Raw genomic sequence first — 24,918 nt, forward strand, 5'->3', positions numbered from 1 at the left:
TATGTTAGTTTCCTGATTTCTGACTCGACAAATGAAAATGCAGGAAATCATCCAGAATTAACACGGCCATGGCCATCAATGGTCTAACAACATTGCTAGTGGCAAGACTTGATCATCAAGATGCTATTGCCCGTCTTAACCTGCTGAAACTAATAAAGGTAATCTTTGTCAGCTTTAATGAGAAAACAGTGGTTTACTACAAATAATGTCATTGAGGCTCCAAATAGATATTCGCCTTGGTTTGTTGTTATCACCACAGCAACCACATTGGTCTTCCTTTAGTATTTTTGTGGCTCACGTGTATCCAAGTCATGGGGCTCCAAAGAGATAGATGTTCACCTTAGTTTGTTATTACCACAGTAAAAACATTTGGCTCCAAATATATGTGCATCCTAGTTTGTTAGTTATTACCACAGTAAACACGTTGGGCTGCCTTTTATTATTTCAGGCTGTGTACGAACACCACCCTAAACCAAAGCAACTCATAGTGGAGAACGATTTGCCCCAAAAGCTCCAGAGTCTTATTGAAGAACGGAGAGATGGTCAGCGGTCTGGAGGCCAAGTCTTGGTAAAGCAAATGGCGACGGCATTACTGAAAGCACTACATATCAACACTGTGTTGTGAATATGGCTGGTCAGGTTATATATTCAACTTCAACAGAAAAGAAATGTGTTCTCACTAGTTTATTCTCTCCTCCCTTCCCTGTTTATTTTTTTTATTTAAAAAGGGGGGCAGCTTTTAGGGTGTTTTTGTTTTGATCCTTCAGAATGAGGTTGCATGATTTGTTTTGTTTTTAGCAGACAGTTAAGTTGAGTGTAGTCTCAGAAATTTTTGTAAATAAGTTGTATATTGTTCATCCATATTTTAGCTAATTGCAGTGGTTAGGTTATTCTTTGGTGCGGTTCAAAGTGTTAACATGACAGTGGTTATGCTTTGAATTAGGATGTTCACCAAATTTACTCGATCGTCCGTTCTGTAGTTATACTTGAAAAATTATGTAGTTTACAATACGGGGATTGTTTCCACTTTCTAGTGTGTGGGTTTGAGCTCTCACTATTATTTTTTAAGACCCCCCCCTTGTTTAGACAGCAGAACAAAAGATGTTCTCAAACTTTGATGCGTATGCATGGATGCCGAATCTGGACCTCTGCATCAGCCGAACAGGTTAAGTAGTAGTAAGTAGGTCATCATCCTTTTTGGTTGGGGTAGTTTGTTGGTGTTGTTGTTATGCATGGCGGCTACGTGCGGTGCATCACATCTCTGAGAGCCTTTGGACCTTTCGCAGTCGTTTCTCCCTCCCCCCGAACGACGACGCTACCTACTTACTAAGAGTCGTTGTCCTTTCTTTCTCTCTCTTAGGCCTGCGTCAAAACTACCGCCTCCCTCTTTCTCCTTCGAGCCTTGGGACCATCGGAGCTTTATGGTCCTAAAAGTTGGCCTTTCTCAACATTGGGAGTTTCGGGTGTATATTAGTATTTATAGTTACTTTCATCTAGGAGGAATAGGGGGGTGATTTTTTTGCCATCAATCGATTATCTTTCTTTTCTTTTTTTTTTATCAAAAATATTTGGGATTTTAATCTACGGAAAAGTTGATTAAAACAAGTTAATTTCCTACAACCTTTGATAGATTTAATCATTTAACTATGTATCTATTCATCTACGTTAATTGTTAGTATTTGGTCATCCCTTTATATTGGACATACATACTTTGTATTGAAATGTGCCTCCCCCCAAGCCTCTTTGGTTATATAGCTAGCTCTTTGGTCGTTAATTCTTAGGTTGATTATGTGTATTTCAGTTCATCTTCGAGTATAGTAAGACAATATATATATATATATATATATATATATATATATATATATATATATATATATATATATATATATATATATATATATATATATATATATATATATATATACTTGCATGTCCATTGGTTTTTAATTTATGACGATTTTAGCAGTCATTTCAAAAATAATGGCCATGCTTCAAGCCTCTTTAAAGCAGTGGCACATGAAATAATAGTTCATGCGATCCAACTTGGTGGCCTAGCAGAGGAGAAGGGAGGAGATGGAGATTGGAAGGTAGAAAAGGTGATAAGTTTGATTGCCAAAACAGAATCTGCAAGCCTCAACATAGAAAATCCATTTGGGTACCAAAGAAATAAGAGAGAATGGATGGGAAGAAGAAACATTTGTAGGAGGGAGAAGACACCACAATCGGATCAAACTGGTCCCATTTGATTTGGTTTATACTCCTTTAGGTTTGATAGATTCATTACCATATAATAAATAAAGCAAAAAAGACACAGGCATACTTTTGTCTACTCAATAAAAAAAAAAAAAGAGAAGAAGAAGAATTAAAAAAAACATGTCCATTCAAACAAAAAAACAAAAACAAAAAAAAAAGACAGCTCATGATAATTTCTCATGCATAAATTACCCAGTAAGAATTATCAAAATAAAATCTTTAATTTCTATTTCCAAAATAGATGCAATGACAAATGGATCTTAACAATGCATGTACAACATATTATCTAGTGTTTGCAGATACAGAAGACTAAGATGATGAATTTATACAAGAATTAAGTTAAAGAAGCCATTTTCCCTCTCATCGCATCTCCATATAAATGTGCACAAATGTATAGTCGTTTTTACCCCCTACCATTTCGTCTGTCTGTTACAGACATAAAACTCTCACAAGGATACATCAAATGATATGAAACTACTCCGTAATAACACGCAAAACAAAACATACAAATCTTATATGAGTTTTACACACACTAAATCAAGAGGATAGGCTATTTCTCAATGGCAATATGTGATTAAATAGAATAACCTATTTCGAACAAAATAGTAGTGCAACTTGCAAGTACGAATCCAACTTTCGAATTTAAAAAAGAAAAAGAAAAAAAGTCACAGTTACGTTTCAGTTTTGATTACCAAGGTTTTATTTAGTGAAAACTTTAATTCCGCATTCTCCTTCCTGACTCTTTTGAAAAATTGTATTTGGGTCTTCTAATCACCAACTATCATCATGTTCTGATCCAGCCACAACCAATTTATATATCATATCATTTGCGAGTAAATTTGTGCATTTCCATGCTAGTGTTACACCTATCGTATTCCACAACTTGAAAATTGAAGACTCACGTAGCAAGGACATAATCCTGGAAACGCACAAAGGTGCAGAGGTAGTAAGTAGTAGATCGACACTGCTTTGTATGTCCTTCCATGAATTTGCTCACACCAAGCGCATATCCCAGATCCTTATCCCTGTGTTGTCAAGAAAAATAGAGTCTAATAGGTAGGTGAAGGCGAAATTTTAGCCAACTAAAAGGGAGGAATGTGACATGCCTGCTGCTGATGGCTCATTAGAATTTCAATGGCAACACTAGGATCTCCATCGGCAGCAGCCAAGGCAACTTCAGCTTCAGTCTGCAGTAAAGCGATTGCATAAAGTCACAACTTGGCAGCCTAAAATAAATAGGTTGCTCGGGAAACTCTTATCCCAAATCGATTACATGAAGCGATTACATAGATGTGAGAACAACTTATTAGCAGAAATCACAAAAGGGATACCCATGGCGGACAAATGCAAGTAGGATTAAGATGCAATAAAATTGAAGATTCAAATTCATGAGTTGATTTTAGCAGCGAAAGTTTTAACCTTTAACAATCACGACTGAATTTGATCAGGTTTTTCAATTTAGCTTATAGATGAACTGTGAGCAACCACCGAACTTTTAAACTGACATTCAACAATTTCTACCTTTCTTTTCCAAAATAATCACTTTTTATATTCCTGGACCAATGACTAGAAGATCATATGAGAATTTTTTTCACAATGACAGTTCCATCACCACAGTGACTAGAAGATTCTGCATAGCATTTATTCATTTCCATGTTCTACGTTGTTTGATGCAATTCGAGGCCTGCTTCAAACAATAGAGAAGGTACCCAAAATTTCATAAGCAAATCCCCATGGCTGATTCCACTACGGAAGGAAATAGTCAATGCTACAAGTTTCTTGAGTTCCATATGCAATAAAAATACCTTCTCAAAACCCATTGCTACAAGTTTCTTGAGTTCCTCTTCGAAGATATCTACACCCTGTAAAAAATTACTAAATAAAGGTTTCTACTAATAAAGAAGTGAAACTATTAATAAACAAAAAAAATTATTTCAGTAAAAGAACTGAAAACATCAACCTGATTGGTTGTCACTAATCCAGCAACTGCTTCAGTGTCTAGAGTAGAATGCCTAAATCATGATGAAAAAGTTCCATAAATCATACATGAATGATCCAGTCTAAATGAAGAAAACAGATTAAAAGATAAAGAAAAATTCATTGATGACTAATGAGAGTGGGAGGAAAAGTCTTGAATCTAAAAGGAGGATCTTGAGAACTAACAGTATGATGATTTATAGATTCACTTTTCCATTTTCTTTCATTTTGTATTTTTTATTTTAATAAAATATCTCAGGTGTCAAGCATGTACAAGTTCATCTAAGCAGCCTAAATGCAAAAGAAGAAACTGAAATAATATACTGGACAGTCAATTTGAACTAAAAATGATATATCTGAAGATCAACTTAACAAGAAATACCTAATTAATTTGTTGAAGACAAATCAAATTGTTTATCTACGGATGATACTAGTATCTCTAATCCTCACATGAGAATTCCTCAACATAGTTGATCAAAGCTTTAAACAATAAATACCAATAAACAACTCAAATAATTACTCATATTACGTCTCCTCAAAACTCCACTCACTTAAGAGTAAACAGGAACTCTATCAGTCACCCAAAATATAGCCTCTACTGCAGTCATTTTCTGTTGGATGGATTTCAAGGTAATGAAATTAGTGGCAGATTAGTCATCTCATCCAATCAAAAGACTAACCCTCTGGCAAATTGCTTTCTCCCATTTGAATTCTTTGAGAGACTGTATATCAAGATTTCCAAATTTGCTTGCCTGCCTATGATCATAAAGGTCATAAACTCAAATCATAGGATTGGATCATAAAATCTTACAATTTATATGAGTTAAATTTAAGATTACATATGCTTATAAATAATTTCTCTTAATAAGATTAACTATTATATGTCCTTAAGTTATTATTTGTACTTATATTAAAGTGAATGTATATTTGAATTATTATATCTCTTATCTCAATGAATAATTTTTTTTAAGGTTTACAATGGTTTGATTGATCTCTCCATTACTCAAGAATCACAACTAAAGAATGATACTCATTAACAAAAGAGTGATTTTATGAGCTACGCAATTTCTATTGTAATAAACAAAGATGTTCACATCATGGTTCGCCTTACTAGTCCATATCAATGTACAAACCAGCTATCGATCGGTATGGTGCGTACTGAGATGTATCGAGTCATACCGAGTGTACCAACACATGGTACATGAAGGCATACCGATGTACCGCCTATACCAATCCATTATCGAAAAGGTACATATCACCTGTACCGAACGATACATTGCTGTATGGCGAACCTTGGTTCATATATTACTAATGATAGTTGAAGCAGAAATTTAGAGTTATTAGTTTAATATTTTGGTCTCATTGAAGAATGTGTTCTTTCTTTTCATTTTCTTTCCTTCTTCGTAACATTTCAAAATCTCATTGAAGGTAAGGACAATAAAATAGAGGGAGGAGTGGGGTTGAGTGTCACAAGAAGCCAAGCAATTGAATCAAAGGAGGTAGTTGGGCAATGTCTCAAAAGTTAGTCTTGCAGGTGTCCCTTAAATTTGCCCAATTAGTGAGCTATTTTTATGATCTTGATATGCACCTAAGTTGCCTTTATGAACTCTAGAAAAAGAAAACAAGGACCGATGGTTTAAGTACTCATTACTTTTCTTTTTTACTTCTTGTATTTTGTTAACTCCAGCATTGGATTTTTTATTGAAACATGGAAGAAAAACCCTGCTACATTGTTGTAGTCATAAGTTTATGCCTTTGATTCCAGCTTTTATAAGAGAATAAACTGAGCTCATGAAAAGAGAGATCACAGATATATAGTCTCATAATAAAATATTCAACCTCAGAGGCCAGGTCGCCAATTCTTCCAAAAAAAAATTAGATGGAGTTAAAATAAAAAACATTTTGGCATCAACTTAGGATCAAAAATTTAACAGCAATTACATATCCTTTGTAATCATGAACAGTAGGCAATGGCTGAAATTAATTCAGGTTTTATTGAGTGATTGTAGAAGGGGAGGAGATTGGAAAGGAGAGAACAAGAGAGGGGAGAAAAGATAATAGATGGGAGGGAACTGGAGAGGGAGGAAATAGGAGAAAAAAGAGAACACAAGAAGACAGCAGAGACAACAGGAGCCACGAGAGAAGAGAGTAGAGAATGAGAGAGAAGAGATGAGAGAACAGGAGAGATGAGAGGAGAAAAGTGTACTGGCTAAAAGAAGGCAGTTTGGCCTGTAATAATGAAAGAGAGAAGAGGGTGGCCTGTGGCAGCAGCAGAGGAGGTGCCTCAACTGGCGATGTCAGTAGCTGTGACACTAATTGCTAAGGCTCCACCATGTCTTCTCATTACACCATGTAGGCTCATGTTTTTTTTTATGTGAGTCCATTGAGTCCACTCGATAAATTAGAGTCAACTCAAATGATTCAACCAATTTTACCAAGTCAACTTGCAAGTTGGCCTGAGCCTGTTCGATTTTCATTTCAAAAACCGGCCTGACTTTTGACTATTTGATGAGTTGGTTTGTTGTATCTTGTGATCTTACAACCCAGATCGCGAGTTTAACAAGTTTGGTGCATATAGCCACGCCAAAAATTTTCTCAGGCCAAATACAATTTTGACCTTACTACAACCAATAATGGACATGCTGCTGGACCGCATTGGCATTTGTTTTAATGTCATTTTTCTATAAATCATTAACAAAAAAAATTATGTACACAAATTTAAAAAAATAGTGATATATGATCAAGTTCCAGAGGGATGTAAACCAAATCTGAGGCCAACATCTGATGCAAACATTCACCTATCAGTGTAGAACCAAACTCAGCTGCACGAGGAAAGGATGCATTTGAAGCAAGCATTCAAGTACCATATACACAAAAACAAATGAAACTTAGGCAAGAAACAAACCATTCAAAAAAAAAATAATATAAAGATTTGACTTCAGTTTAATCTTGATTTGGTAAATAATGCAATATTATCTTAAAATGCGAGGTTGATTTGATAATTTACCAACGTTTTCAATTAAAGAAAAATAAGAGAAGACAGAAGGGGGCTAATAGATGAAAAGTGGGAAGAGTCAAGGCATTGGCCATAGGATTACTAGCAAATATAAATGCTTGTGCAGTCAGGTATCACCCTATGCAATAAGCAAATAATACGAACCAGTAATTACTGGCTTTCATGTGATCTTTGCCTGGCACTAGACATGCCTCATGCACCACACCATGGGTAAGTATTAGATATGCATGGCTCTAAGAGTCACCTTCTAGAGATGTCACACCACTCATACTATTGGGAAAAGCTTTCATCATCCATTCTCTAACGTTCCGAGTAACAACCCTTTCCCCCTTTTGTAGACACCTAGATACAACAATATACTACGCAACCATATATATATATATATATATATATATATATATATGTGTGTGTGTGTGTGTGTGTGTGTGTGTGTAAATGTATATATATACGTGTATATATACGTGTATATATAAGTATATGTATCTGTATATATATGTATATGTATATATATATGTATATGTATATATATATATATATATGTATGTATTTATGTATGTATTTGTGTATATATATGTATATATACATATACATATATATTTTCAAATTTGATTTAGGAAATAGTTTTACTTAATGATAAAATATTTAACTGTTAGGCTTCATTTTATGTTAACTTCCATATCATGGAATGAAATCTCCAATTAAGATATGGAATCTCCAATCAAGCTCAAGATTTGACTCCTTCCTTATTCCTCAGAAAGTCAAATCAAACACAAAATTGTCTCCTTTTTTGGGTTTTCCATTTTTTTCTCTTTGGAAATTATTGATAACTCGTGTAAGATCATAGAAGAAATCACATAACAATTTATGACATTTGCAAAATACAACATAACTAACAAAATTATTTTAAAGAAAGATAAATTAAGACGATCCTGCACCAACAACGTCAGCCTCAAAGGTTCCATCGCTAACACCCACGTTTTCCCTCCCTTCACCTTGGTCGAAGACTCCACCTCCCCCACTGCCACAAACTTCAGTCACCACCACCTCCTCGCATCCATGGTCTGACCACCAACTGATCTCAATATTAGACGGAGATTCTAAACCTTGATGTTGGCAACCCTAATTTCAAATTTTAGATAGCTTGAGTTTTAGTAAACCATGCTCCACTGCCAATAAAATCCCAGTTTAGACCTCAAGCACAATCCAATTGAGACAAACCTTTAATGTCATAAAGATTCAAGAACACCTTTAATCCATTTCTTCACAGTCTACGAGCATACATGAGCATCATAGGAACACCAAAACGGTAATAGATTCGAAAAACAAGGTGATCAAGATTAGGAAGAATAGCTTATTCACAAGCGACATTCTTCCTGCCTCGTTAGGATATATATATATATATATGTGTGTGTGTGTGTGTGTGTGTGTGTGTGTGTGTGTGTGTGTGTGTGTGTGTGTGTGTGTGTGTGTATATATGTATATATGTATATATATATACATGTATATGTATATGTATATGTATATATATACATATACATGTATATGTATATATATACATATACATGTATATATATATACATATATATACATATATATATATATATATATATATAGTTCATTCTGCTTCCAAACATATTTGATCCACCTTTATCATATGTTCATTCATCACATCTTAGATGATCATTCAATTGTACGCACTAAACATGCAATTTAAGCATGCAGGAATTTCAGTGGTCACCATGTAAAGCCTAAACTCGGGCATATTGGAAATCATCTACAAACTGAAATTTAATGCACTCTGCGTTGTCTCAGTTTAGCAAGATATAAGATGTATGATAATAAAAAAGGTGGAAGTGTGGAACAAAATATAACTAAACATCTTATGCCTGTGAACTTGAAATCCTCTTGGGATCCAAGATAATAACTGATGAAGTTGCTATCTCAACTGGTAAAACTTGTCGTAATTGATAGGAAGAATTAACATACTAGACCTATTTCAGTATGTTGCTGGAAGACTCTTTCAGTTTGTTAAATCAGAAGATAGAAAGCACATAGAAAACTTGGTAAATATAAAAGACATGAAAAACCATATGTTCCAAGAAAAAGAAGTAATTCTACAAACAAGATTGGCCATACCTTGCGTCTGGTAACCATGTTTCTGTACTTAATGTTGTTGTCTCCAATGGACGATTTGTGGAGTTATCTAAAAGCCTTGCATGCAAGCTCAAGTCAGAATCAGCTGGAGTTAACAACTGATTTCCAGTAGAACCAAGAGTCCTTCCCCTTCCAGGAAATCTTGGATCCTGTGCTGGCTACAATTGTTTATATCATTATAAACTCGCTGTAATTATGGAACATTATAAATGTTTTCCATTCAAGAATCATGACAAATAAAAAAAGCAACGAAGTCAGAATGCATGAGACAAAGACAAGAGGAATCTAAATATGAAATAAAAAAGAATGGATAGACATGAAAATTGTCTGGCATCAAATTTCGTTGCATATTAAAGTCAGATTCTGCACTGATACTGATAGCTTCAAATAAAGTTAAACAGCTCATTTCCCTGAGAAGGAATCTAAGGGCCTCATGCTGACAACAAGCTATATATGGACTCAAGAAATACCAATAATACCAGATTATGTCAACTAAAATAAAAAATATTGAGTACCAGAAACAAAATTTAAGTTTACGAGCAGCAATAAAGAAATGAAAGAAAAATAAGAAACAAAGGGCAGGGTTGAAACCATATTTATCAGAAACAAACCAAGCAAATAGATGGTTCAATTAGTTGGACCACATGTTTAATCAGAAAATATATCTAAAAATATAATAATAGATTGAATTACACATAAGATTAGGAAAATGTTTTTAACAATAAAATTAATATAATTAATAAAAAAAGGGGAACAATCTTAAGCACTATGTTGACTGGAGGGAGGGAGAAGGGCTGTGAAGGGAAAAAGAGGGATCATTGAACGAGTAGATAGGACGAGAGGAACGACTAAAGCAAGAGGGGAAAACGAAAGAATAGTTAAGAGGAAAGGTTGATCAAAGGGAGAGGGACTATGTTCGATATATGTCCCTGACCACTTTCTCTACCACTTTTGGGTGTTTTTGGGTGTTTCACCCAGCCATCTTGTAACGACTATTTAGTAGTCTTGGCAGCCTCATTCTGCTATTGGTAGTGTTTTTGTTATGTGTTCTTTGTTTTGTAAAACATGCAAGCATTATAGGTAGAGCAGCTAGCCACGTGAAATCACATGCTACAATTGAATTCTGGCTAACAGTGTTTTGGTATAAAACATCAGTTGTCTCATCACCCTAGAACCCTTAGATGGTGGCATTGGGTCGGATGGGGTTTCAATTATATGTCTAAGGATGGGTCATTGCTCGGTCTTGGCGTCGCATAGGCACTTGTGCATAACTACTTTGTGTATGATGAACTACCTTGAACAATCGTTCAAATCTTTGCTAAGTCTATCTCTATATTTTACAATGTCTATAAAGTGTTTTCGTTAGTATCTACTTGTGTGATCCCGTGCTTCACTTCCACTAATCTATTTTTTCCTTGCAGGCCCCTACGAGACTACAAGGTTACATGGAGGCGGACGCTAAACGGATGGATACAATAAAGTTAATGCAATGCTCAAGCAAAACCAGCTAAATTTATGACAAGATGGCAGAAGGGAGAGGGACAACTGAAGAATATCCTATTATTATTAATAATGGAGGAGCCAAACATTGAGAGAAGGAAGATCGAACCTTTCCACAGTGTTTCCCCTTTTCCCACAATCCTATCACAAAATTGACTTTAATATCCTCAAGAGCAAAAAAGAAAAAAAAATAAATAAAGGGCATTTAAATCATCTTGAACAAATTTTCAAACAATGGAGGTCCTACTAAACACATCTCATGATTGAGTTCATCATGTGGGTCATCCAAAAACTAGTAATGTCAATCAGTTCATCATGGCTTACAAACGGAGACATCTTATGATTGAGTCGGGCCAATGAAGTGTCCAGTTCTCAGCTTTCCAGTTTGACCATTTGATCCGATTCTTATAACTATGGTTTTGACTACACTTTGCTCAATATATAATGTACCACCTTCTTTTTAAGGTGATTACATCAAACCAAGTATCTCCATCGAAGAAATTGAGTAATATAGGCCATCTCTTTTTGTTTTATACAGCAAACTTTTGATGATCTGGATAGCTTGTAGAAAAACCTAAACTATTGTGTCTTCAGACCAAATAAATTGCTTCCACAATTATGAATTATAGAGTTACCATGACAGCTCAGTTGATTGGCCCACTATAGTCTTTTTTGGTACTTGCTACATGTAGGTAATTCCAGTAAACTCATGATAAAGTACCCAAAGGCTGCTGCTCTTAGCATCCTACTCATCATCACTTTCTACCAAGGTGCTTTTCGCAATTAGCATAACTGGGTCTACCTTCTGAATGAACAAAGTGAAATTTTAAGTATTCATGTATAATGAATGTCATGTCAAACCTTAGTTTCATTTCACCTACAAGTTTCCTGTCAATAAATATATTGTATGCATTGCTTCACTGAAATGCACAACACCTTTGGTACAGTGAAGTCACCAGGCACTCAAGCGAGGTGATGCGAGGCCCAAGTGCCTAGTAAGTGATCCAAGTGGGTGCCTTCAATTGGGGGCAGCCCAGGCACACGTCCATGGCCCAAGTGCTTGGGTCGAGCCTAAATGAATTGGGTTCATTGATTTTGGTTTGATCGAACCAGGTCAACACGCTTCACCAAACACCCCCAACCCCCCATCATACGCACAACCCTATGTCTCCTTAGGAAACCTAAGGGCACACATTCGGTGTCTTCCTCCCTATCGACGAATGACAATGTCTTCCTCCCCATCAACAATCACTGATAGGCATTAATCATCGACAAGAAACTGAAAGAAGGATCCTACATAGAAGTGCAATCTAGTTTTGTTGATCATTGATGATTGTTTTGTTTTGACATTTTTATTATTGGAATTGGATAATGTAATTTGGTATTTCAAATGAATACAATTTGATGTGCCATTTTTATTTTAGTGATCATGTTTATCAATCATGATATATTTTTATATTTTTATATTTGAGAGAACCTCGCTTCGCTCGGGTGAGCGCCTAGCGCCACGAGCATTTTGGCGCACCTTGTTACCTTTTAGCGCCTAGCACCTTTGACTAGGCTACTCTTGTGCCTTATGCCTAGGCTCTAAGGACCTAGGCGACTAAGCATGGATTACTCCAACATCCTTTTCATTCAAATATAAAGTACAACCATTAACAGATCTTTCAATTCAGTCTCCCACTATCAAAAGCCTTCCACCTAAATATATGACATGATGTTAAAAATGCATACTCACCTTATTCCAAATATTATGGTCACCTTTTTTGAAGATTGCCCATGTAAACACATTACCAAGGTTCTAAAGCATCGGTTTGTTAATCTATAAGTTGAATCTAAGCCTTAAAACAATTAATAAATACATGAGTGTAACATCTTTCATTTCAGTCTCCCACTATCAAAAGCCTATCATCTAACTATATAACATGATGTTAAAAATGCATACTCACCTTATTCCAAATATTATGGTCACACTTTTTGAAGATTGCCATGTAAATACATTTACCAGGTTCTAAGGTATTGGTTTGTCAATCTAAAAGTCAAATTTAAGCCTAAGAGAATTTAATAAATACATTAGTGTAACAGTAATTATTGCTCTTAATTTGACTAGTGATGTTGTCCTCAATAGAGTTTTCAGTTGGAACAAAAGATTGATGTAACCGAACCCCTGGAAACTTCCAATTTGTTGTTGTATCCATTAATTCAATAATCCATCAAGAAAGAGCAGAATTTGACAAGTATCATTCGACTTTCCAATTCTTTCACCAATTAATCTTTTCGCTACTAATGCAAGCCCTTTATCTCTGCATTAAAAGATTAGTATTTGATGAAGCTGTCTTGGACAACCTATGATTTGGTTGATGAACATTACATTGTCAAGATATTATGATAATCATAAAATCAAGTCAAGATAATGAATTTTGACAAAAATGATCTCTCATCTGCTATTAGAGTAGCTTATCTACTGAGTTGTGTCACAAGAACACTGATCTCAGTCCAAGAGAATTTAAGACTACTGAAATATGAGCCATAACAAATCCACATGTTTTCTTCACTGTGATATCTGACTTCCCACTCTAGTCTTTTTCTTCCTTATTGAGTAAAGCCAAAGATGGAGAAACTTTAAGATAGAACCACTGCCTAGACCAGATAAATCCAACAAATTAATCTTCTCTTTTTAATGACTTTACCAAATTAAAGATCTAGCTTTGATCATTGTGCTGAGATGGATGTGGGGTTACTACCTTAATAAATAAAATAAAATACAAGATATTTCCATTCTTAAACAATTAAGGATAGTTCCAATTAAGGAAAACAATGGTAAACCCCTTTAAGGTGGTATGATAGACTAGATAAGTTGATTAAAATGACTATCCAAGAAGTAGAGGAAAACCTAAAGAGATTAGCTAGTGATATTGCCCTCAAATCTCAGTTGTTAGAAACAACAAAAATGGCTCTTAGTTTAACTAGTGATATTGCCCTCAAATCTCGAGGTCACGGTAAACACATGTATTCACTCCAGAGGGATGGAAATTTGATCATACGACTTGTGGTCAATGAACTATGCCAGTGAAGTATTGTATTATATAGAGTGCATAATGTGCTCATGTGTATGTGCAGTGAAGTATTGCATAATACAGAATGCATAATTTGCTCGTGTATGTGCCATGTGTACCGGCGCTTTTTCCAAAATGCTGGTGACTGCATGCAACGACACCACCAGCTGCATGATGCCCTTGGGTTGAGAACTGCCACATCCAGCATGAGCACAGTACAGCTAGCAAGGATTATGCCAGATTGTGATCATCACAGGCATAGCATGTAGCATTCTTGTACCCATGTACAAACAACTTCCAAACTACAAGACATTTGGTTTTGTTTTGATAGATCATTTACCTGAGCAGTTGATGCCGCCCTTTGTGGCATCCATGAAGAGATGTTCCTCCATAAATTTCCTGAACTCAGACCACTACATAAAGGACATATGAAATTAAGTCCTCAAAGTACAAGTTAATCAGAAAAACATGTAGATCTGACATACTTGGACATTGTAGCTGTACTTGAATGTGTGGGAAGCTGACCATATGTAGTCCCTCCGGTGCACAATATAAATCCAGGACGCCTTACACATAATGACTGCAAAACCAAATATTAAATTTCAGCCTGGCAATAACTAGGAAAGTTGTAAAGCTAGATAAATGGATCAAATCACTTAAACAGTATAAAATAATTATCTGTGATATATACTTTTTTTCTACTTGTGAACATGAATGTAAGATCTCATGCATGCCGTTGCAATGCTTAAGCGCAAACATCTAGCAGTGTGGTCCTTGGATGGTTAATCTTCACAGAGGACTTGCATGAAGTGGCCAAATATGCTGGTTCAAATTAAAAAATTACCAGGATAGAGAAGCTTTCAATGGCAGAATAGACAGATGGCCCAGGAAGTAAGTAGTTAAAGAATCCATATGTGTCTGGATGAAACAACAAAAGAACAAATAACTAATGAACAAAATGAACATAAAGAACAAACATGAGAGTCAAAAGGAAATGGAAGAACTAACATGCAAATCCAGACAGGATGCCACACAAGTGCCCCAACAATGATACATTAGATGCCAGAAGTTGAAAAAGTACCAATAAGATCCATGCATACCTAAATAAAAACAATTCCATGGTGAAGGTTTCCATCTTATCATGAAAAAAATAGTTAACCGAGTCAAGACAAAAACGAATTGACAAGACTTCTTAGTTCCTATGACAACAAGGCAGGCACATACCATTTAGCAGGAACATTGAAGAGTCCAAAAACACTGCAAAACAGCAGTATAGGTCAACGCAATGTGAAAGGTCCATTTATCAAGAACATCACAAGTTATCAGATATTGATTGTGGTGTTAACTGACATCAAAAAGCTTACAGAAGCAAAACAAGTAATTCCATATGTGGATTTGAGTGAACATGCCAAAGTGCAATAAAACACTACCAACCTTCTAGATTGAACACCGCTCAAGCTTGTTTCTATGACGATCATTGAGAATATGATTCCAGAGAAGCCAATGGAGCATTGGTTCATGAGAAATGGCAAAGGATGTAATGGATTTCCAGCCACCACTACAGCAATAATGAGATGAAATATAGAATTGGTAGTTGCAAGAAAGAGCATCAAATATAAAAGCCGAACAGAACCCATTATTCGCTCCAATTCCATGCCCAAAGGTACTAAAGCTAACATATTGAAGAGAACATGCAGCAAAGATCCATGAAAAAGAGCAGACGTGTAGATCCTATATACTGCAAGAAGTTAAAAAGGATGTTAGAAACTTAGAGATAAAAATGACTAATTGGATTACATAATAGAGCATTTAACTATTGATGTAAGACATTCATAGAAAGACACATAACCAAGCATTGAATTGTGACGACAATATTTTGAGTCTGCTACATGCACATTCTGTAGTAATCCTATTTGTTGATTTCCTCCAGTAGCAACTTTAAGGATCTCCTGGCTTCCTAATAACTTTGTGTTCTTTACAGTAACTTTTGAGTAAATTGATGAACCTAGAATTCATGCATTTCCTAGCTATGTCTAAGTAAATCAAGGCTTACCAAATTCCTTTGATTGGATGACATTAATTTTCACCGATACATCACCTTGCATTATAAAATACTAAGACTTGAATGACATGCCTTCATAATTAAGAATATGAACACCTTATATTATGCCTTCACCATTTTTAGTTAACAAAAAAGAAAAAGGTGTAACTAGCACATGAGGCTCCCAGAAATGCGGGATCTGAAGAGGGTCAATGTACACAGCCTTACCATTAAATATAGAGAAACTATTTTCGTACTTCGAGCCTGATCTCCCAAAGAAGCAACCTTCCTGTTGTGCCAAGGCCCACCCTCACCACTCTTAGTTAACATGGTATTAAAATTTTATCTAATATATACTCTAAATGTCAGCCATATGAAATAACAAAGTCCTAGATAAAGTGCATAAATATTTGTCAGCTGGGAATACAATGCCTCGTCATTCCTTCAGCATGTATTATGGAAATTATAAGGATAAACAACTGCTTCACAAATTAAATGACCATGACTGCATAATAGAACATAACAAAGTGCTATCAAATGGCAATAAATATCTGTTGGCTGGAGATAAGATATTTAATCATCACAGAAAAAATAAATGTTGATTGCAACTCAAACAACCACAGATTTCGTATAGTTGAATCCAAAAGGAGGTAAACTGTACCTTGAAACTGTGAAACGACTGCAGAAGGCAAGAAGCATATCTCATAAAAGGAGTCATACCCAACCAGCAAGCACACCAGATAAATTACACCACAAGTGATAATGACACCAGAAGTAATAAATGGAACAGTAGCCCACCACTGATGCAGCCTTGTTGGCAGCCTTGCCTATGAAACATAAAAGAGCACACGAGTAGAAGTTTAAGCATGAACATATCACCAGTATATGACAAAAATATTTTGGGAGCCTACTAAGCCAAAAGCCATGAAAAACTCAAACTTCTGATCCTCAAAAAGATCAAATTATAACATGCCAATGCTGGTCCTAAGTCCCAATGAAAAAGGTGGAGGGTTGCGTTAGGTCATTGACAACCAGCGTAAACTAGATCCCATGAACATGGATCTTAACCAATCTCAGTACAAGGCTAGGTCATTACACAAAAATGAGGCGAGGCACCCTCACCACCTAGGTGTTCCGAATTGCAAATGATGGCTAGGAGGTCACTCGAAAACGGCCCATCACAAAGGCGTCCGAATGTGGTGCAAAGTAGACAAGGGTTCTCTCATTTCTTTAAACCAATGTGAGCAAAGAAGTTAGCCCAAGATCAAAGGATTACATTCGCAACTTGAAATACAAAAACACTTTCAAGAAATGTACTAAAATTAATAAATACTATGATCAAAAGAAGAATAAATATTATTTGCTTAAAAAAGACTAAGTGGACAGGAGAAAAATCTAGAGATATTGATAGTATTAGATTTTACAAATGGCATTTTAAAGATGGTACTCTAAATTTATCCAAACATATGACTTTTTATATACCTCAATGGCAGCAAAAGAGCCATGTAGCCAACCCCAAATAGTTCGATTTTGTTGTTGTTGTTGTTGTTGTTGTATTGATAGTACTAGATTTAAGATTCGAAATACAGGAAAAGTTATACATAGAAATGGTGCAGAAATTGTTCATAAGAATCTTAAGAATAATATTGTAGATATGAAAAGATTTGGAGATAGAATTATACTTCTAAATTTTTTCTTAGGAGACGATGTTTTACAGGTCATAAGTGCTTATGTCACTCAAGTTAGACTAGTTGATCAAACCAAAAGAGAATTTTACAAAACTTAGATAATATCATTCTCGTATGATTTTGGAGATTTGAATGGTCATGTAGGAAAAATATATGGCGAATTTAAAGGAGTGCACAAGGCCTTGGTTACTGGGAGAAAAACGAAGAAGGTGATATTATTTTAGATTTTACCACCATGTATGATCTTATAATTGTCAATACTCACTTCAAGAATAGACATAAACATTTGATTACTTATAAGAATAATCACAACTATATAGACTTTTTTCTCATCAGAAAGGTACGCAAAATTATATGTAAGAATTATAAAGCTATACATATTTGTTGTACAAAATAGAAAAAGAAAAAGATAGCAAAAAAATTTACTAGGATTAGATGATGAAGTTTTAAAGATGATACTGTAAGGGTCTTCAAGAATAGGATAAAAAAGGAGGAGATTTGGAACTTAAACAAAGATAATATTGATATTATTTAGACTACAATTGCCAATAAGATTAGGACCATAAAAAAGGATATATGTGATAAAACTAAAGGTAGAAGTGTAGCTTAAGAGAGAGTTGATGATGGCGAGAGAAAGTTCATAAAACAATTATTACTAAAATATCATGTTTTAAGGATTGATAAAACTATAAAAATAAGGAAAAATTTAAAAGATATAAAGAATCTAAAAAAGATGCTAAAAGGACAATTAGTATGGCAAGATATAAAGCTTATGACAATGTTTATCACAAATTAAGTACTAAAGATCGAGAAAAAAATATATTAAAATTGCTAAAGCTAGAAAAAGAAAGGATAACGAATTAGGTAATGTCAGATGCATTAAAGATGATGATCAAACAATATTTATTAATGATAATAATATTAAGGAATGATGAAGAAATTATTTTATAAATTATTTAATAAATATTTCACAAATGATGTAACTTCAAATAATAATGATATATTTAACAATCATAAATTTGTTCGTAAAATTAGAGGATGCCTTAAAAAAGATAAAAAATAGCTAAGAGTGAGGGACCTAATGATATCCTTATTGAGGTTTGAAAAAATTTAGGAGACTAGAGAGTAGCTTGGTTCACTAGTCTATTAAACAAAATTATGGGATTCAGATAGATGCAAAATGAATGAAGAAAGAGCTTCTTAGTGACATAGAAGAATAAATGACATACAAAACTATCATAATGATATAGAAATTAAAATTATAACTTATACTATGAAACTTTGGGAAAGGGCTATCAAATATAGGATAAGACTTAAAACAAATATCTCTAAAATCAATTTGATTTTATGCTTAGAAGATCAACAAGAGAAACTATTTATTTATTAAAATAATTAATAGAATAATATAAAAGAAAAAAATATTTGCATACGATTTTTATTGATTTAGAGAGATCCTATAATAAAGTTCATAGAGATTTATTATGGTGGGTCATAAAAAAAAGATATATCCACTAATTATATTAATGTTATTAAGGATATGTATGACAATATAACTACTAGTGTTAGAATTATCCAACACGATGAAGAGATTGATGAAGATATTATTCATATAATAAAAACATGATGATTAACATAGTGGGAGTGTTAGGAGTCTTCTGCAATCATATATAACTTTGACATTAAAAGAAAATTTTATGACAATTGTTAGATGAGCAATGCTTTATGGATCTAAGTGTTGGGCAGTTAAGAAACAATATATACGAAAAGTTTATATTGTTAATATGAAAATGTTGAAATAAATTTGTCGAGTTACAAAGAAAGGAAAAAATATATTTTTATATGTGAATAATTAGGTAACAATTCAATATAGGATAAAATGAGAGAATCGTCTAAGACAGTATGGACATGTGCTTAAGAGACCTATAGATGCGGTAGTTAAAAGATGTGAAATGAATACCGTTAATAGTGTGAGGAGAGGTAAATGAAGACTAAAAAGAATTTAATGGAAACTGTAAATAAAAATTTAAATATTTTTTAACTTAACTGCACATATGGGCTTTAAAATATCGCAATGGCAACAAAAAATCTATGAAGCCGACTCCAAATAGCTATAACTAACACCCTCATTGTTGAGGTTATTGTAATAAAATCAAATAGTGATTTCTTTGACATTTTAATATTTGCTTTCATTTTTCTCATCTTAAGTAATTTATAGAACTGAAATAGAAATATTAAAGATGTTGTCATGTGACAAATTACTACATTTGTAAAACACACACAATCTAATCAAATTAATTCAAGCAATAAATAACATTATATGTTTTTGCTATGTAAGAACTCGTCCAGAGTTCAAATAGTCAAAACTTGAATAAGCTTGATGATCAAACATTTTATTTTAGGTAGAAGCTCTTATATCAATTTAATGTAGGACAAGTTTGCAAAGATAAAGGAAGTGTCTTTTTTATAAGAAAATTATAGAATAAAAAGCAAAAGACCAACAATAAATATCCCTTAAAATTAAAGCTTCTAAAATAAAGAACCCTATGTTGTCAAAGATGCTAGGCGCTAGGTTCGGACACTTGCCCGAGCAAAGCAAGGCACCCATCAATATAAAAATTATAAACAATACATTCAACGAGAAAAACAATCATTAAAATAAAAATTAGACAATAAATGAGTTTCATATTATTTCGTATTCAAAATATCACCACTAAAACACCAAAGTAAATTTTTTTAACCATCTAATCTACGAACATAAAAAAATCCTAAAATAAAAAAATAATAATAATCCTAAAACTACATTAGCTATGATTGAAGATGTCAAAACTCTAGTGACACTCCAAAATACTAGCAATGACAAATTCTATCCTTTAAACAATTCATATACTATAATTAATAAAAACTAATTATTATTATTAATTAACATTATTACTGAATTCAAGACAGATCGTATGGGGTTGTCAAGGAGCAAAAGAAGCTGAGAAGGAAGATTCAGAGAAAAAGGAGACTTGTCGGCTATAAAGGAGGGAGAAAGTAGGAAAGCGACAATGAGTAGGAACGAGAGGCAAAGCAAAGGGGTGAGAAGCAGTGAGGAGGGAGGGGGTGTCGAGGAGGCTTGACGAGACCTACAACGAAGGATGAGAGGGAGAGCGACAACGAGTAGGAAAGAGAGGCAAGAGGTACAACACCAGGTGGGAGAGATTGAAGAGGAGGTACCTCCACCAATGAAGCGCTGCCATACGCACGGATGTGAGGAGCGACGGGAATAATCGTTAAACAAGAGGCGATAGTAAGGAGCTATGACCTCAGGTGAAGAGGAGGCGAGGCGGTGACAAAGGCAATGAGGCTAAGAGGGCGATCGAGAGAACGAGAATAGGGTTTCTCTCACTAGCGAGCCTGTGACACGGTATTGGAGTTAGGACTTGGCTTGGCTGAACCAATTGTAACATTTTGGTTCAACTCAAGCTAAGTCACTTTCAATCAGGATTCAAATTGGGCTGCGCAAGCACCTAAGCCACCCAACCCCTGGCCCAAGCACACGTCTACGCGACGCACAATTGAAGGCAACCGCCCAAACCCTATTTGAGGCGCACCAGCTTCGCCTCACCTCACTTCACCTGACCTGAACACTTAGGCGAGCGCTCGAGGGCCTCCTGATATCACTCTTGTGCCTTCGTTTCACATGTGAACAATGGAATCATGCCAATGAAAAATGAATATGGCCTCACACTACTCATATATAATGTGAAAAACGAACTTTAATTCATTAGTTCATTTTCTCATTCAATTATAATATTTCTTTATTCTTCTTATAGACCTTAAGTATAGGAAGAATATAGAAATAAGGAAATATTACAATTATTTAAAAACAAATAAATCTACTCTTTCCTTCTTTCAAGAAGATTAATTTCTATATATGATTCATTGAATAATATTCTTTTTTGATGATATTCTTAATTGATAATATTCTATCTTTGTAAAAGAATGAATCTTCCTCATAGAGAAGAAATCCTCAATCCAGATTTGGAGTCTTCGATCAAAACAAATTATGCTTTCTTCTTTTTTTTTGCATTTATTTCATTATTTTTCTTTAGCTTGAGTATCTAAGAAAGTAAACTAGAAATAGTGCAGAGTTCTATATGGCAATTGATAACATTTGAATTTCCATAATCTAATCATATTTATTCAAACAATAAATAAAATAAAATATTCCTGCATCAAAATAGGCAAAAATATGTAGGCCACGATTATCTAGTAATCGTACATTAAAAAAGGAACTACCATCTACAAATGACTGCACTATAAGTCTATAACCATAATAAATTTACTTGAATGATGGTTTGAGGAGAAATTTACATATTAAAGCATTGAAAAGTTGACTTCATTTTACCAATCAAATGTACAAACTCTACAAAAACATTTTGTAAATAAGAAAAGACCTTGCATATGAACAAAGTCAAATCTCCATTTTCCCTAGAATAGAATCTTCTTGGTCATTGGCTATCTCTTCAATGTTTTTCGAGGTATTTCAACTTTTGTTGATATGATTAAAGTCACATAATCACTAGAGGTGAAAATAGTACTTCAAGTTGGTTATGTATCTTTAACTCAGACATGATGCTTTCAGACTCTAAGACTATCATTTTCTTATAAAAAATAAGCAACTAATATAACACATCACTTTGTCAATATTCCTCAAGCAATTAGTCATGCAAGCTTCCGGCATATAGAATTGAGGCCCAGGTGCCAACATTCAACATCACCACAAGTAAGAAACCAGTAATGTAGTCCCACTTCTAGCCTCTTATGATATATATGCATCATACCAATCTTGTTTTATTACATCAATCTTTATATCATTTTTTAATTATCTATTTATTGTTGGACATAGCTAAACAAGATATTTACTTTGACATATTAAAATGTTCGATAACACAAAAACAGTCTATTTGAGGAAAGTTAACAAAATTCTGAAGTTGGAGTCACTAGTTCAAAAACATAAGACTCTAAATATGAAAGATGACTTAAAGGGGAACATCTTGCACCCTAACAACATTGCTTCCATGCTGTTTTGAAGCATTATTTTTTTCCCTAGTCCTCAAAAACCATCAATATTTTACCAAAAAAAAGATTTAATAAATACATAATTTCCGTTATGGCAAGTCTTCATAGCCAAATCATGCCAAGATCTCATAATCATCCAGAGTCCAAATTCTTTGTCCTTGTAATCGAACTTCTAGTTCCAAATGAACATACAGATGCTAATCATATGACTGTGCCTATGGTTTATGTGGAAGCACATCATCCATATTAAAAATTCCATTCCATGGAAAAGGTTTCTTCCACCACTATCCTTCCGTCAATTGTGATTATTTATTATATTGGCATAACAAGGAATTTCACAGATCCGCATAATTAAATTCATGACCAAGTGCTGTAGCAGAACTTACAGCACAAGAACTGCAATCATTATAGCAAAATAGTCTTTAAAGTTTGTATGTGCTTAACTTAACCAAAATTCTTGTCCCAATTATATACTGGCTGTTGATCATATAGGAACTAATGGTAAGTTCTCAGTTGCCTATGCAACATTTCTATAATCCTTATCCTTGGCATGCCAGAAATCTGCATTAATTCTAGTAAGAGGTAAAGAACTTCAGTAATATCCACTTTTCTATTAGTTTTAGACAGGATTGGAAATATACGTATAGATCAATCTCAAAGTCCACAATATGCTACTAATAAATATCGAGATTATTTTGCTGAATAACAATAAAGACCCTCCAATAACCAGCAACCTCCAGACCAGTTCAAAGCAAGTTGTTACGAAGTTATTCTCCCCCGAACAAGTCCACAACTAAAATATCTATTTTGCATGATATACCCCAAGTATAACTAGGTCAAGATCTGTAACACTCAAACCGTAATCATCCCACAACCTCGATTTTACTTCATTTTCCGCAGGAACCAAACAAGCAAACAACAGCAAAGAAATGAAACTAGAAATATGCGATTCTTTAGCGGACATTTCGCTCATCCCACAGAACAAGCTGCAAAATCCCAATGATCGCAAAGAAAAGTGAAGTGGAGCTACTCAGAATCCCGGACGGCGAAGCATTCCGAGGAAGACCAGTGGATCCATCCAACATAGGCTATATGTAGCACAAATCAGAAAAAGAAGAAGGGGGGGTGGGGGGGTACGGGAAGACCTCTTACCTCGGTGACGATGTTCGGTCGCATCTCGCTATCCCCCGCCGTGGATTTTTTTGCCCTTTGCCTTTCTTCTGCATCCCAGTTTCTCCCCCTTTATAGTGCCGTGGACCAGGGTGTTGTCGGGTTGGATCCGGAACGGATCCCTCTAAGTGCAGTATCCAAAAACCGATAACTTTATGGACCCAAATGGATACGTTAGTACCTTCCATTTTCGGATCGGATTCAAACACATTAGTACCTTCTATTTTCGGATCGGATTCACACATTATTATACCTTCCATTTTTCGGATCGGATTCAGACACTAAGCTTAGTTATTGGTTGATGGTCAATCCCAAGTTGATTAGTTTGGGATATTAGATAATAATCCCGATTTTTAAAGAGAAATTAACCACAAATTTATTTCCTTCTGGTTGATTCCTATTGAGCATAATTTTCATAAGGTTTTGTTTTGGAGAGAGAATTCACCGGTAACGAGGAACAAAAATAGAGATGAAATCCATAAGAAATTAGAGATGCACATGAAGAAATCATGTAAAAAGATGATGAAAAAAAACGTTTTTCTATTTTTTCCTTCCTAGATTTTTATTTTTATTTTTCGGAAAACTCATTTTGTGGCTAGTTTTGGGTCTATCAATTAGTCTTAATAATTGGATATTTCTATCAATAACCCTTTTTTGCTTTTTTTTTATTTTTTGTATTTTAGTGTTTTTAATATTTTTAAAATATCTCTCTATAAATAGATAGATTCACTTTTTTTTTTCTTTTTTTCTTCTTACATTGGATGGAGAACACTTGGTTCTATCACTGCATTAAATTATCTCTAAAATGCCAATAGCATTGCTAATTAATCGTCATCACGTAGCATCATTTTATCCACTTTAGATTAATTTTTACTCTCTCACCAAAATTGTTTTGTTTCTTCGATTATACTCAAGGCAAATTTTCAAAAAACTTGTTAGCTCATTGTTTTTGTTGGAACAACAAAACAATTAATGATGCAAGAGTCCATCATCCTTATT

General features: G+C 34.4%; 2 protein-coding genes across 8 annotated transcripts in view; one reads left to right on the forward strand and one right to left on the reverse strand.

Moving 5' to 3' along the window:
- LOC103988788 (MAP3K epsilon protein kinase 1) overlaps positions 1–901 on the forward strand; it is a 43,841-nt gene extending 42,940 nt beyond the window's left edge. For all 4 annotated transcript variants that reach the window (XM_009407421.3, XM_009407420.3, XM_009407422.3 and 1 more), the window contains 2 exons: positions 44–158; positions 449–901. In XM_009407421.3, the coding sequence (XP_009405696.2) occupies positions 44–158; positions 449–625 (292 nt within the window). In that variant the 3' untranslated portion in view covers positions 626–901. The remainder of the gene's footprint in view (positions 1–43; positions 159–448) is intronic.
- Positions 902–3,040: 2,139 nt separating this feature from the next.
- LOC103988787 (rhomboid-like protein 15) lies at positions 3,041–23,987 on the reverse strand. Of its 4 annotated transcripts, none has more exons than XR_671979.3 (13): positions 23,902–23,987; positions 16,659–16,824; positions 15,391–15,694; positions 15,181–15,213; positions 14,965–15,056; positions 14,801–14,874; positions 14,442–14,536; positions 14,297–14,369; positions 9,383–9,558; positions 4,214–4,265; positions 4,059–4,108; positions 3,360–3,440; positions 3,041–3,278 (listed from the first exon to the last, which is right to left on the reverse strand). XR_671979.3 is itself a non-coding variant. In XM_009407419.3 (13 exons), exons 1-13 carry the CDS (start codon positions 23,923–23,925, stop codon positions 3,273–3,275), a joined length of 1,224 nt encoding a protein of 407 aa, XP_009405694.2. In that variant the 5' UTR covers positions 23,926–23,987; the 3' UTR covers positions 3,041–3,272. The 4 variants fall into 4 exon arrangements, 3 of the variants coding, with proteins under 3 accessions (XP_009405694.2, XP_009405693.2, XP_065044095.1); XM_009407419.3 differs by having other exon boundaries at positions 4,059–4,115; positions 9,383–9,549; XM_009407418.3 differs by having other exon boundaries at positions 4,059–4,115.
- Positions 23,988–24,918: the final 931 nt, after the last annotated feature.

This window comes from Musa acuminata, chromosome BXJ1-6 (assembly GCF_036884655.1).
Source record: "Musa acuminata AAA Group cultivar baxijiao chromosome BXJ1-6, Cavendish_Baxijiao_AAA, whole genome shotgun sequence".
NCBI lineage: Eukaryota > Viridiplantae > Streptophyta > Magnoliopsida > Zingiberales > Musaceae > Musa > Musa acuminata.